Raw genomic sequence first — 15,634 nt, 5'->3', positions numbered from 1 at the left:
TTCATGTGTTGGTTGGCCATTTGTGTGTCTTCTTTGGTGAAATATCTGTTCAGGTTCTCCGCCCATATTTCATTGGGTTGTTTGGTTTTTTGACGTTGAGTTGTATGAGTTCTTTGTATGTTTTGGATATTAACCCCTTATTGGACATATCATTTGCAAATATCTTCTCCCATTCAGTGGGTGACCTTTTTGTTTTGTTGATAGTAGTTTCCTTCACTGTGCAAAAGCTTTATAGTTTGATTTAGTCCCATTTGTTTATTTTGCTTTTGTTTCCCTTGCCTGAGGAGACATATCCAAAAAATATTGCTAAGATCAGTGTTAAAGAGTGTACTACCTATGTTTTCTTCTAGAAGTTTTATGGTTTCAAGTCTTACATTTAGGTCTTTAATCTTTTGTGAGTTTATTGTTGTATATGGTATGAGAAAGCAGTTTGATTCTTTTGCATGTAGTTGTCCAGTTTTCCCAATACCATTTATTAAAGAGGCTGTCTTTTCTCATTGTATATTCTTGCCTTCTTTGTCATAGATTATTAACCATGTAAGCATAGTTTTATTTCTGGGCTCTCTGTTTTGTTCCATTCATCTATGTATCTGTTTTTGTGCCAATACTATACTGTTTTGATTACTGTACCTTTGTAGTATAGTTTGAATCAGGGAGCATGATACTTCAGTTTTGTTCTTCTTTTTTCAAGATTGCTTTGGCTATTTGGCATCTTCTGTGGTTCCATATAAATTTTAGGATTATTTGTTCTAGTTCTGTGAAAAATATCATGGGTATTTTGATAGGAATTGCGTTGAATGAAGATTGCTTTGGGTAGTGTGGACATTTTCACAATATTAATTCTTCCAATCTGTGAGCATAGTTTATATTTTTTTGTGTCTTCTTCAGTTTCTTTCACCAGTCTTATAATTTCCAGAGTGCAAATCTTTTACCTCCTTGGTTAAATCTATTCCTAGGTATTTTATTCTTCTCGATGCAATTGTAAATGAAATTGTTTTTTAAATTTCTCTTTCTGATAGGTCATTATTACTCTATAGGAATGCAACAGATTTCTGTATATTGTTTATATCTTGCAACTTTTCTGAATTCATTTAGTAGATCTAATAGTTTTTTTGTGGAGTATTTAGGGTTTTCTATATATAGTATGATGCCATCTGCAAACAGTGGCACTTTTACTTCTTCCTTTCCAACTTGGATGACTTTTATTTCTTTTTCTTGCCTAATTTCTCTGGCAATGATTTCCAAACTGTGTTGAATAAAAGTGGGGAGAGTGGGCATCCTTGTCTTCTTCCCGATCTTAGAGGAAATGCTTTCAGCTTTTCACCATTGAGTATGACAGTAGCTGTGGGTTTGTCATATGTGGCCTTTATGTTGAGGTATGTTTCCTCTATAACACTTTGTTGAGAGTTTTTGTTGTTAATGGATGTTGAATTTTGTCAGAAGTTCTTTCTGCATCTATTGAGATGATTATATGATTTTTATCCTTCTTTTTGTTAATGAGGTGTATCACACTGAGTGATTTTGCATATGTTGAACTATTCTTGCATCCCTAGAGTAAATCTTACTTGATCATGATGTGTGATCCTTTTAATGTATTATTGCATTTGGTTTGCTGGTATTTTGTTGAAGACTTTTGCATCTGTGTTCATCAGTAATAATCACCTATAATTTTCTTTTTGGTAGTGTCTTTGTTTGGTTTTGGTATTAGGGTAATGCTGGCCACATAGAATGACTTTGAAAGTGTTCCTTCCTCCTCAGTTTTTTGAAATAGTTTGAGAAGAATAGTTATTAAGTCTTTTCTAAATGTTTGACAGGTCATGGACTGTTAAGATGTCTGGTCATGGACTTTTATGTGTTGGGCTTTTTTAGATGTTTGATTCAATTTCTAGTAATGGGTCTGTTTAGAGTTTTTATAACTTTCTGATCATTCTTGGAAGATTGTATAGGCATACTTCATTTTGTTGCACTTTGTTTTATTGCACTTCACAGATACGTTTTTTATAAATTGAAGGTTTGTAGCAACCATGTGTTGAGTAGTCTATCAGCACCATTTTTCCAACAGCATTTGCTCACTTCGTGTGTCTGTGTCACATTTTGGTAATTCTCATAATATTTCTAACTTTTTCATTATTGTTTTATTTGTTATGGTGATCTGTGACCAGTTAGCGGTTATGGTGATAAGTGATCTTTGATATTACTATGTAATTGTTTTGGGGTGTCGTGAACCTCACCCATATAAAATGGCAAACTTAATCGAATATTGAAATGATGACAAATCATTTAGAATATTACATAAATGTAGTTTTAAAGCAGTGGCATGGTTTGAGAGGTTTACTCCAAATTTGAAAAGAGTTCTGCTGTGGGTAAAGTGCTATTAAACAGCACTGCATGCTACAGAGAAATAATTTGTGAAAGGAAGAGTCAGTTGATGTGGCAGACTTCATTGTTGTCTTATTTTAAGACATTGCTACAGTCACCCCACCCTCCAGCAGCCACCACTCTGATCAGTCAGCAGCATCAGCACTGAGGCAAGACCTGCAACCAGCAAAAAGATTATGACTTACTGAAGGCTCAGATGATGAGCCTCAGTAAGGTATGTACATTGTTTTTTTTAGACACAATGCTATTGCACGCTTAATAGACTACACCATTGTGTAAACAAACCTGATATATGCACTGGGAAGCCAAAAAATTTCTGTGACTTGCTTTACTGTGATATACGTTTTATTGTGGTAGTTTGGAACTAAACCCGTAATATCTCTGAGGTATGCCTGTATGTTTCTAGGAATTTATCCATTTCTTCTGGGTTGGCCAGTTTGTTGGCATATAATTGTTTGTAGTAATTTCTTATGGTCCTTTGTATTTCTGTGGTGTCCTTTTTAACTTCTCCTCCTTCATTTCTGGTTTTATTGATTTGGGCTCTCTTTTTTTTCCTGAGTGAATCTGGCTAAAGCTTTGTTGATTTTGTTTATCATTTCAAACAACCAGCTCTTAGTTTCATTGATTTTTTTTCTTTTTTTTTACTATGTATTTCATTTATTTCCACTTTAATTATTATTATTTCCTTCCTTCTACTAACTTTGGGTTTTGTTTGTTCTTTTTCTAGTTCCTGTAAGTGTAAGGTTAGCTTGTTTACTGTTTTCTGGTTTCCTCAGATAGGCCGGCCTGTATCACTGTATATTTTCCTCTGAGAACTACTTTTGCTGCATCCCACAGGTTTTGGATCCTTGTTTTTCCATTTTCATTTGGAGATTTTTTTTATTTCCTCATTGATTTTTTCAGTCACCTATTGGTTGGTTACTAGTATATTGTTTAGCCTTCACATGTTTGTATTTTTTGCAGTTTTTTTTTCTGGTAGTTGGTTTCTAATCTCATACCCTTGTGGTTGGAAAATATGCTTGATATGATTTCAGTCTTAAATTTATTGAGACTTGTTCTGTGGCCTAGTGCATCATCTGTCCTGGGAAGTGTTTCATGTACACTTGAAAAGAAAGTATATTTTGCTGCTTTGGGATGGAATATTCTATACAGATCTATTAAGTCCATGTTCATTGCAGCACTATTTACAATAGCCAGGACATGGAAGCAACCTAAGTGTCCATTGACAGAAGAATGGATAAAGAAGATGTGACACATATATACAATGGGATATTACTCAGCCATAACATGAAACGAAATTGAGTTGTTTGTAGTGAGGTGGATGGACCTAGAGTATGTCATACAAAGTGAAGTAAGTCAGAAATAGAAAAACAAATACCATATGCTAACACATATATATGGAATCTAAAAAAAAAATGGCTCTGAAGAACCCAGGGGCAGGACAGGAATAAAGACGCAGACGTAGAGAATGGACTTGAGGACATGGGTGGGGGAAGGGGAAGCTGGGACAAAGTGAGAGAGTAGCACTGACATATATACACTACCAAATGTAAAATAGATAGCTAGTGGGAAGCAGCTGCATCCCACAGGGAGATCACCTCGGTGCTTCGTGACCACTTAGAGGGGTGAGATAAGGAGGGTGGGAGGGAGACGCAAGACGGAGGGGATATGGAGATATATGTATACATATAGCTGATTCACTTTGTTATACAGCAGAAACTAACACAACATTATAAAGCAATTATACTCCAATAAAGATTTAAAAAAAAAAATTGAAAACATAAAGAAAAAGAAAGGTCCATATGGTCTAATGCGTCATTTAAGGCCAGTGTTTCCTTATTGATTTTCTATCTGGATGATCTGTCCACTGATGTAAGTGCGGTGTTAGGGTCTTCTACTATTATTGTGTTACTGTCAGTTCCTCCCTTTATTTATTTATTTATTTTTTTTGCGGTACGCAGGCCTCTCACTGTTGTGGCCTCTCCCGTTGCGGAGCACAGGCTCCGAACACGCAGGCTCAGCGGCCATGGCTCACGGGCCCAGCCGCTCCGCGACATGTGGGATCTTCCCGGACCAGGGCATGAACCCGCGTCCCCTGCATCGGCAGGCAGACTCTCAACCACTGTGCCACCAGGGAAGCCCCTCCCTTTATGTTTGTTAGTAATTGCTTTATGTGTTTAGATACTCCTATGGGTGTGTGTATGTACATGTGTGTGTTATTCTATCTTCTTGGTGGATTGATCCCTTTATTATTATGTAATATCTTTGTCTCTTTTTACAGTCTTTGTTTTAAAGTCTATTTTGTCTGATATAAGGATTGCTATCACCAGTCTCTTTTCATGTCTGTTTGTATGGTATGGAATACCCTTTTCCATCCCCTCACTTTTAGTCCATGTGTGACATTAGATGTGAAGTGAGTCTCTGGTATGCAGCATGTATATGGATCTTGTTGTTTTTATCCATTCAGCCACCCTATTTTCTGGATTGCAACATGTAGTCCATTCACATTTAAAGTAATTATTGATAGGTATGTACTTACTACAATTTTGTTAGTTGTATTCTGGTTATTTTTGTTGTTCTTCTGTGTTCCTTTCTTCTCTTGTGATTTGGTTACTTTCTTTACATTAATGTTTGTATTACTTCCTCTTTATTTTTGTGTATCTAATATCAATTGGTTTATGGTTACCATGAGGTTCTTATGTAACAACCTATGTATATAGCAGTCTATTTTAAATTGATCATTGCTTAAGTTTGAGTGTATTCTAAAAACACTACATTTTTACTCCCCTCTGCCATGTTTTATGTTTTTGATGTCATATTTTACATCTAAAAAATTTTGTGGGGCTTCCCTGGTGGCGCAGTGGTTGAGAGTCCACCTGCCGGTGCAGGGGACACGGGTTCATGCCCCGGCCTGGGAAGATCCCACGTACTGCGGAGCGGCTGGACCCGTGAGCCATGGCCGCAGGCTCCGCAACGGGAGAGGCCACAACAACGAGAGGCCCGCGTACCGCAAAAAAAAAAAAAAAAAAAAAAAAAAAAAATTGTGTATCCTTAACTAATTATTGTAGATATATTTGATTTTACTAGTTTTTTATTTTAATCTTCATACTAGCTATATAGTTGGTTGATCCTTACCTTTACTTTGTATTTGCCTTTACTGGTGGCATTTTTCTCTTGCATAATTTTCATATTTCTGGTTATGTTCTTGTCTCTTCTGCTTAAAGAAGTCCTTTTAACATTTCTTAAAAAGTTGGTTTAGTGGTGATGAACTCGTTTACTTTTGGTAGGAGGTCACACTGGCGCTGCCCCATTCACTGTACACTGTATTAGTAGAATTATTAAGGGGATATCCTAATGAAGAAAACATGCTTTGAAGTTAGAGGTTTATTGAATGAAAACACATCGATGGGAGAGGCTTACTTTTTTCTTTTTTTTTGAGAGGGGTATTTTAATTAATTAATTAATTAATTAATTAATGGCTGCGTTGGGTCTTCATTGCTGCACGCAGGCTTCCTCTAGTTGCGGTGAGCGGGGACTACTCTTCGTTGCACTGCGCGGGCTTCTCATTGCAGTGACTTCTCTTGCTATGGTTGTGGAACACAGGCTCTAGATGTGCAGGCTCAGTAGTTGTGGCTCACAGGCTTAGTTGCTCTGCAGCATGTGGGACCTTCCCGGACCAGGGATCGAACCCCTGTCCCCTGCATTGGCGGGCGGATTCTTAACTACTGCACCACCAGGGAAGTCCAAGGTTTACTTTTGTTAATACAGTTTTCCTTCTTTTGCTAGATTCTCCTGAATTATTTTGGAAACTATGTACCTAATGCATGGACACAAGACAATGGCTGCACTCTTTGTGAAGTGGATACAATTGACTTGTCTGCAGTAGATGTAAGTGGAATTGACTCTGTGTGAAACGTAGTAATAAAAAGTAGTGAGGTGGATGGACCTACAGTCTGTCATACAGAGTGAAGTAAGTGAAAAAGAGAAAAACAAATACCGTATGCTAACACATATATATGGAATCTAAAAAAAAAAAATGGTACTGATGAATCTAGTAGCAGGGCAGGAATAAAGACGTAGACATAGAGAATGGACTTGAGGACACAGTGGGGGGTAGGGGAAAGCTGGGGCGAAGTGAGAGTAGCATCGACATATATACACTACTGAATGTAAAATAGTTAGCTGGTGGGAAGCAGCAGCATAGCACAGGGCGATCAGCTTGGTGCTTTGAGATGACCTAGAGAGATGGGACAGGGAGGGTGAGAGGGAGGCTCAAGAGGAAGGGGATATGGGGATATATGTATGCATATGGCTGATTCACTTTGTTGTGCAACAGAAACTAACACAGTATTGTGAAGCAATTATACTCTAATAAAGATCTATTTAAAAAAAGTACATTGTCATGAAATACAATAATTTATAAAAGAAAAAAAGCACATTATTTTATAGTATTGATAATATGGTAGATAATGGATTTAAAAGCTAAAACATGATGACTCCAAAAATTGCTGGATTTGTGTATTTCCAGCAAAACCAGTTAATAATTGACCCCAGTGAAAAGGGCTTGGCTGTTAATATTTACTAGCTTGCTGTGATTGGGTGCTCTTGTTTTATTTTAGTCTGGTAACTTGGTCAAAGTGTTGAGGTACAATGCTTCGTTATTTATATGGACTAATTTTATCTGTGCTTGATTTTCAAATTTGATGATTTTAAAATAATATATGACTAAGGGCTGTTTTAATATTTTATAGATAGTAACATAGTAATTTCACAAATCCCTTAAGTAGGTAGTACTGTTGACTGAGTTTTACAGATGAGAAAACTGAGGTATATATACGTTCAGTAACTTGCTTAAGGCATGTGGTTTTTTTTAAGTGTTGGGGGTGGGATTTAAATTTAGGCAGTCTGGCTCCAGATCCTATAATCTTGATCACTGTGCAATTTCGCCTGGATGTGATGTACATATTATATGCCAGACACAGTGCTGCTTATACATGTGTTTCATAGAGAATTACAGCTATAGTTTAACGTTTATATGTTGAGAGTAAATAAGCAACTGGAAGTAATTATTATGTGTCTATTAAACATTTTATGCATCCTTCTCTCATCAACCAAAGCAGTTTTAGGATATCCTGTAGTAACATTTTTCTTCCAAAAAATTTCTCTTGTAACTTGGAAGACAATTATGTGTATGAACAATTGAATTCTAGGGATGATTTTGTCATTAAGGCTGATTCTTTCCTTCATTCACCATAGGTTTATTGAGTATCTACAGCATGCCAGATAAGTATAGACAGAAATAAAATTCACCTTACTATAGTTCTGGTGACTTCTGTACCCATGCAAATACAAAAATACTCTGACCGTAAAGCACTCAGGCTCCTGAATTAAATAGTTTCTGTTCTGTTCTGAAAAGAAGGATAAAGAGTAACTTGTCCACATTTAGGACCTTCTGAATGTAACCTATTTTACTTGAAAATAAGACTTTTTGGCCAGTCTCTCAAATAACAGACTGCATGTTTCCTATCTGGAAAGAAAGCCAGAAACTTTCTGACTGAAGCTGCATCATGAAGATGTTTAAAAATTCATCCTGATCTTTTTTGCAAAGTCTTCTGGAGGGAGAGTTAAAGCTTTTTATCTGTTTAGTATCCTTTTACATAAACTTTCTGGTGTAAAGATTGAAAAATATTTATGTTATAGTTTTTATCTTTATTTTTTGCATATAGGTGAAAATCACCTAATTCTTAAGCTAAGCTTTTTTGTCTTGTAGACTGTTAGAAAGGAAAACCATTTTATTATGCATAAATTTCTTATGTGTTTTATATGTGTAATAATTATGCAACAGGGATATAAAAATTAAAATTATGTGGGTAGTTAAGATCTAGGGCTACCATATACTTAGGTGTGGGCCGTAGGCAAGTTTCTCTATATGTAAAAATGATAATGGCTATCTCAGAGGATTGGTAGGAGGGTTAAATGAAATTATATAGATGTATATATAATGATATTTTATATGTATAAATTATATATATGAGGTGCTAAGCCTTGATAATAGCTAACTGTTGTACTCTTATTATCATTAGTATATAAAAATGAGCTTAGATTGACAATGGAGATGTAGCATGTTGAAGCCCAGTTCTTTACTAATTTATGTGTTCTGAGTTGCTTAACTCTTCTAAGTCCCATTTTCCTCATGTGTAAATTTGGGATAATAAATAACTTCTAAGGTTATTACAAAATTTAAATGAAATGCATCACATCACTTGATAAGGGAGAGTTGTCATCTAGTTTTTACTCATTTTCCTTGTTAAATTGAGAGCTCCTAGAAGGTAGATATTTTGTCTTTAGTTGTTTGTTTTTGTTTATTGATTTAGCAATAAATATTTGGGTGACTGAATGAATTGATAAGAAGGACAACAGTGTATGACTTGTACTTCACTGCAAACAAATAATGTTATTATCCAGATAACAGAGGAATATGTGAGGTATCATGTGTGAAAAGATGGGGGAGAGTTACCTAATTCAGCACTTAACGTATATGGTACTTTAAAATATCTGTAATCTTTATTAAAATTTTTTTTCTTGCTCAGTAATGCACTGTATTTATTTATTTTTTTTACCTTTTGACCTCCTTCACCCATCTGTATGTAGTTTGTAATTTAAAAATCTATAATCTTTAAAGTCAGGCTTTAAGACTGATTAAAAAAGGCATTATAAAGAAATCTTTCATATGGTTCTGGTAATAACACTATTACATGGCATTTACTTATGTTTCTGTCTTCCTCAATCATTTGTAAGTTTTCCAAGCAAGGAATTTTCACTCCTTTTTTAAAATATTTCTTATCACAAGGACGGACTAATAGTGGATATTTCAGAATTGTTCATGCAATGAATGAAAGAAACTATTCTCTAAAACATACCCAAACAGAAATTAAGAAAATGTTAAAAATCAATACAAGATAAAATATATTAGTGAAAGAAAGTAGCTTTCCTTATATATAATATAATGATGAAGCAAAATAAAGTACTATCAGTAAAATGAGATTAAAGTTTCAAGGATAGAAATAAAGTCTCAAGCCTCTGTGATTGTTTTCTTTGAGCTATAAATTAACCACTAAACTTCCAAACCATGGAAACAAACACGGAAGCACAATTAGCATTCTGGTTTCATAGATGAACTATCAAATAGATTTAGATCTGAAGGAAGTTTCTTTTAGGACTATCTTAAAGGAAGCATTAAATAGTAGAGCAGGCAGTAACCTTAATTACAGTATCCCTATGTTATACGATAGTGAGTTTCCTCTTCAACCTAAATCATAATGTCAAGATGTGATTCAGGAAAATCACTTTGGTGGGGTCCACAAAAATGTATTAGAGAATTGTCATGGGGCAATCAAATTTAGGTTAAGTTGTACTGATATTCTAGTATGTTTTATGTTGTATTGATTAAAACTTGAATAGAATTTAAAGTAAAACCATGCTAATTCTAATTTGCTTTTATGTTTGCCACAAAACAAAGGTTCACCCAAATGTAACAATAGGTGTTTTTATTGAGCAACCAACCCCTTTCCTACCTCGATTTCTGGACATATTGTTGACACTGGATTACCCAAAAGAAGCAGTTAAACTCTTTATTCATAACAAAGTAAGTATTTGAGAAATGAATATTTTATGGGAAAACTATTTTGATCTTATTTGGAACTATTTGTTATTATTTAGTCATGTCTAAAAAATTTTTTTTAATTTGAGTTAAATTCAGTGGGGGATTTTTGAAGTCATTACTACTCTGCGTATTTAGAACCTAAGGATTTTAGAGTTTAGAAGCTAGTATCATACTATTGGGATGAGACACATGAAACTGTCAATTTTTTGTATATCAAAAATGGTTGAATATCAGCCATTTTTATATGTTCAACTTATCATATAATGAAGAGATATCAAAGGGCCTGTAGTCCTTTGCCTTTGGGTTAGTTCTGGTACTTTCTTTTATAGAACCGATCATTAAATTGTTTACAGCTAATGATAATACCCAACATCAGAACTTGAAATATCTTCCATATACAGTATTGTTTTGATTAATTACACAATGGCATGCTCTTCCCCTAAAGATTTTGATACTGTCATTTCCTTCAAAAATATTCAGAACCTCCCAAATACCTCCTATGTATAGTCTAAATTTAAAGACATTTTTCCTCAATATTTTTCAATTTTGCTTGTCTCTTCCCTGTTAAAACAGTTGGCATTTATTATCACCTAGAAAAACTCAATAGCTGTGAAGTATGCTCTTTTCTCTCTTTTGTCCTAATACTTTTTGTTTAAGATTGTTCTTTCTTCCTGATGTACATATCGGCTAATCATTTGCCTTTTCCAGAGACTATTTTATATTTGCAGAAAACCACCTCAGATAAGTTTAAAGGGGTGAATGTATTGAGAATTGGCTTTGTAAAATGCATTGTAATACATGTACTTACATTAAAGTATTTTGTTTTTATGTATTGTGTCTTTTATTTATATTTTTCCTCCTTTCATAGGACCTAAAATCTCTTGATAGCAGGAGTTTTTATCTTCTTTTATTTAAAATTAATTCTATGCAGCTTTTGTATGATAAGTAGTTTTAACAACCTGTGAAAAGCTTTCAAAAATACTTAGTGAGACTTGATACATAAAGAGCTCTGAAATGCTCTAATGATGGAGATAGATAACCTTATCTAAATTTTAGCACAGTTAAATCACACTAATTTGATGACTTTTCATGTTGATTATTTTCTCATCAATAAAATTTTAACTTTCCGTTCTTTTTGTAAAAAACACAACTTTTTATGTGACCATTAATTTTCTCTCTGCTTAAAATAATACTGTAATATTTATTTTATAAAAAAGATTATAACAGATTAATCTGTTAGGTTTAATAGATATTTTTTATGGATATTTTACAAAACATGTCTAAGATTCTCAGGGCACAAGCCATTTTCCCCCTCAAGTCAGAAATATTTTATAGCACTCAGGATTTAAGTATTAATGCAAGGACTAGGAGTAGATGTTAAAAGAATTTTGAAATCTTTTTTTTTAAATTGATATGTATCTATTTTAGATTCTACATGTGATATTTAGATGATATTTCAATATAATATGCTTAATATAGTTATCACTTTGCCTGTAGTGAGTGAATATGTGAATGGTGGAATTCACAAATTTTGAATGTGAAGTCATCCCTACATATGAATACTTCAGTCATCTTATTGTCTTTTTTCTCACTACTTTTCTTCATTTTTAGACTAATTTTCAATTTTTAAAATATGTTACAGGAAGTTTATCATGAAAAGGACATCAAGGTGTTTTTTGATAAAGCTAAACATGAAATCACTACTATGAAAATAGTAGGACCGGAAGAAAATCTAAGTCAAGCCGAAGCCAGAAACATGGGAATGTATGTTTTAGCAAATTTAAATTCAACCAGTATCTACTAAAGAAACTTAAAAAAGAAAGACAACTTTTCTTCAAAATTAGTGTCCTAAACTTGGATGTCTCAACTGTGTGTGTCTGTGTGTGTTTGTGCCCACACGTGAGCATACCTCTGCTGTTCGAACTATATCTATGTTTGTGTGTATTTATGTCTAAAGGGCCATGAAAGTTATTTACGTTTTTCTTTTAATGGCTAAGAGTCAATATATTTATTCAAACTATTAACTGAACTTCAGATCAAGATTTAAATCCCCAGACAGATGAGTAGTGTGACTGATGTAACAGTGATTTAAATATACATTATCTGAAGCTTTTGTGTGGCAGAAATGTGTGTTTCAGATATTCTAGTTACCTATTGATCTAAATAGTACTGTAACCACAGAAGAAATATTTTAAGTCCTTTGTTTAGCCCCTTTAATACTTCAGACAGATTACTAATAAAATTCTGGTAATAGCAAAAACGATCACTTATTCAGTGAATGTTAATTGAATATGCCCATCAGTAGGTTAAAAGCTGGTAATGAAAAGGTAAGACTCAGTGATTTCTCAGCAGGAGATGTTCTTGTCTTGTGCTGTGGAAGCTTCAGGCCCAAAGTGATGGACAGTGCCTATTACGGGGGTAAAGGGACAGGCAGGAAAACGGGCCTTAGAAAAACCAAACAGATGTTATTACTAATGGTTCCATAACTTCATCATTGGAGAGTACCTTGGGTCCACATTTAGAACTTATTTTCTCTATTTAAAAATTTTTTGTATGTGCTCTGTTGTATCTGGCTTTGCCTTAGCACAGTGTTTTTTAAATTCACTCATGTCATTACAGTTATCAGCAGCTCATTCCTTTTCATTGCTGACTAGTATTTTATCATATGAATATACTGCAAGTGGTTTACACACGCCCCTGGTGATAGACATTGGGCTAAGTCCAGTTTGGGGCCATTATGAATAAGGCTGCTAATGAAGATTCTTTATTAGAAGTGTAAATATGTGTGTGTGTGTGCGTGTGTGTACATATGCTTTAGTATATTTTGGGAAAATACCAAGGAGTGGACTAACTAGGTCATAGGGTTAGGATAGATGTATGTTTATAAGAAACAGCTAAATAGTCCAAAATAGTTGTACTTTTTTTTTTTTTTTGGCTGTGTTGGGTCTTCGTTTCTGTGCGAGGGCTTTCTCTAGTTGCGGTGAGCGGAGGCCACTCTTCATCGCGGTGCGCGGGCCTCTCACTGTCGCGGCCTCTCTTGTTGCGGAGCACAGGCTCCAGACGTGCAGGCTCAGTAGTTGTGGCTCACAGGCCCAGTTGCCCTGTGGCATGTGGGATCTTCCCAGGGCTCGAACCCGTGTCCCCTGTATTAGCAGGAAGATTCTCAACCACTGCGCCACCAGGGAAGCCTTGGTTGTACGTTTTACACTTGTAATAGCATGGTAATAGAGCTCCAGCTGCTCCACATGTTTGTCAACATTTGATATTGCCCATCTTTTTTACTTTAGCCACCCTACTGGGTATGAAAAGGTATCTTACTGTGGTTAGGTATCTAAAGGTATCTAAATCTTTTGTGCATTTTTGTTTACATTGGGTTATCTTGTTAGTTGTGTATTTGTAGGAATTCTTTATATATTTTGTATACAAAATCTATCTATCTATCTAAACTCTATCTCTGTAATATTTTGTGAATATTTGTTCCATTCTATGGCTTGATTTTTTACTTTCTAAGTATTGCCTTTTAATGAGAAGAAATTTTAATTTTAATAAAATTCTATTTCATCTTTTTCTTTTATGCTTTGTGCTTTGGGGTTTATTTTCTATTTAAGAAATCTTTCTTTTTCCAGTGTCATGAAGACATTCTTTGGAATTTTTCTTTCATAAGCTTTATCTTTCTAGCATTTATGTTTAAGATGTTTCAATCTGCAATTCATCTTGAATACATTTTTGTGTTTGGAGTGAAGTAGGGGTCAACTTTTTTTTTTTTTTTATTCTTTGCAAATGAAATTCCAGTTGTTTCAATACTCCTTTTTAATTTAAGGCTTTTCTTTTCCTACTTAATTGACTTGGCCTTGGTCAAAAATCAGATAACTGAGTGTTTATGAGTGATTGTGAGCTCTCAATTCTGTTTTGTTGCTCTAAGATCAGTGCTACACTTTATTACTAGGGATTTATATTAACCTTGAAATCATGTGGTATAAATTTTTAAATTTTTTTCCAAGATAATTTGAGCTGTTTTTAAAAAAATTATTTAATTTTCATTTTTATTGAGGTATAATTGACATATAATGTTAATTTGAGGGTACAACACAGCTTCAATATTTGTATACATTGTGAAATAATCACCACAATAAGTCTAGTTACCATCTATCACCGTGCATAGTTATAGTATTTTAAAAAAAACTTCCTCTAATTTTTTTGCACAATTGTAACAAACTTTCCTGTCTGGTGTCCTGCTTGACAGTTGCTTAGAAACAAATGTGTCATGGAGGTAAACACTGACAGTAGCAGAAAGTGATAACTCGGATCAGCAGTGAGGGAGGAGAGCTCAGAAAGAGAGGGCTCCAAATGCAGAAACCATAATACTTGGAAGCCTATCATGTATCACAAGTAGTTCATTCCTTCGTGTTCCTGATGATAACGCTCCAGACTCTACCAAGAAAGCATACACCACAATCCGTGTCCCTGGATAAGAAGCAGGGCAGTGACCATCTTAGAAAGAATTCCATGCAAATCAAGTTTAAAAAGTATTAACACCTAAAGAGTTATACACCTGTATTTCCAAGATTCAATTAAAACTGAGTTGTTGGATATACAGGATTTTACACTGTGAATGTGTGTGTGTGTGTGTGCAGAAAACATTTTGATTTGTGAAAAAAATTTGTTGATAAATCCATTGGTATAAATTATGTTCCCTTTTTAGAGAGAATTAAATGCTGAATTATAAATTGCCTTTCTGACTGGATGTTTTATGCTTTGAAGTATTTAGTGGCTTGAAAATCTATTTCACTTGCCCTAAAATTTTTAGTTTCACTCTACCCATGAACATCTGTGTTGATCAACTGACCATTTTGAAATTTAAGATATTTATCCTTTTGGATATAGTCTTACTATTTTGATTAGAAAAGTATTTTAGAGAAACCTTATTTTGCTTATGAGCTTTATGTTAACATTTTTCAACCAGCAAATTTTTATTTAATGCATATTTTATTTCTTTTTCAATGACAGGGATTTTTGCCGTCAGGATGAAAACTGTGATTATTACTTTAGTGTGGATGCAGATGTTGTTTTGACAAATCCAAGGACTTTAAAAATTTTGATTGAACAAAACAGGTACTATATATGATTCAGTGTCAATTTATGTTTAAAATTATAATTATTTTCTGTATCTATGTGGACATGCTGTAATTACTTGTCTGTGTTTAGCAAATTGAGGGAACTCACAAGAAATTATTTTCTACACCTTATAAACTTTCAATTCTAAGTAATTAGTTTTCTTTTAAAGAAGTCAAATAGAAAACAACCTGATGAAAATTTCAAAATATTCAATATTAGTTACAATCACAAATGTGATGTTTATCAATTATATTTGGCCTATTTTTCTATTTAAAGCTAGATGAAATTGTGATCTATCTAAAAATAGAATTGTCTTATTTTCCACAGATATTTTTAAAGTAGAATTTCATAAAACTTCTGACCTAAAAAGTTATTACAGAGTTGGAAGTTCTTAGAATATGAAATAAATTTCAGAGGTACATATTATTGCACAGCCTGATCTGTGATTTTGTTTAGTACTGAACTAATTATCTCTAG

General features: G+C 34.0%; 1 protein-coding gene across 3 annotated transcripts in view; it reads left to right on the top strand.

Annotated features, from left to right (window-relative positions):
* PLOD2 (procollagen-lysine,2-oxoglutarate 5-dioxygenase 2) overlaps positions 1-15,634 on the top strand; it is a 107,728-nt gene that overhangs the window by 78,255 nt on the left and 13,839 nt on the right. For 2 of the 3 annotated variants that reach the window (XM_082624196.1, XM_082624195.1), the window contains exons 8-11: positions 6,166-6,267; positions 9,899-10,024; positions 11,685-11,806; positions 15,050-15,154. In XM_082624196.1, coding sequence (XP_082480322.1) covers positions 6,166-6,267; positions 9,899-10,024; positions 11,685-11,806; positions 15,050-15,154 — 455 coding nt within the window. The remainder of the gene's footprint in view (positions 1-6,165; positions 6,268-9,898; positions 10,025-11,684; positions 11,807-15,049; positions 15,155-15,634) is intronic. The other variant, XM_082624197.1, reaches the window with a different exon arrangement.

Source organism: Mesoplodon mirus, assembly GCF_964341445.2.
Source record: "Mesoplodon mirus genome assembly, chromosome: 6".
In the NCBI taxonomy this organism is placed as follows: Eukaryota; Metazoa; Chordata; class Mammalia; order Artiodactyla; family Ziphiidae; genus Mesoplodon; species Mesoplodon mirus.
The sequence above is the reverse complement of the archived record's forward strand: the minus strand, read 5'-3'. Positions and strand labels throughout refer to the sequence as shown.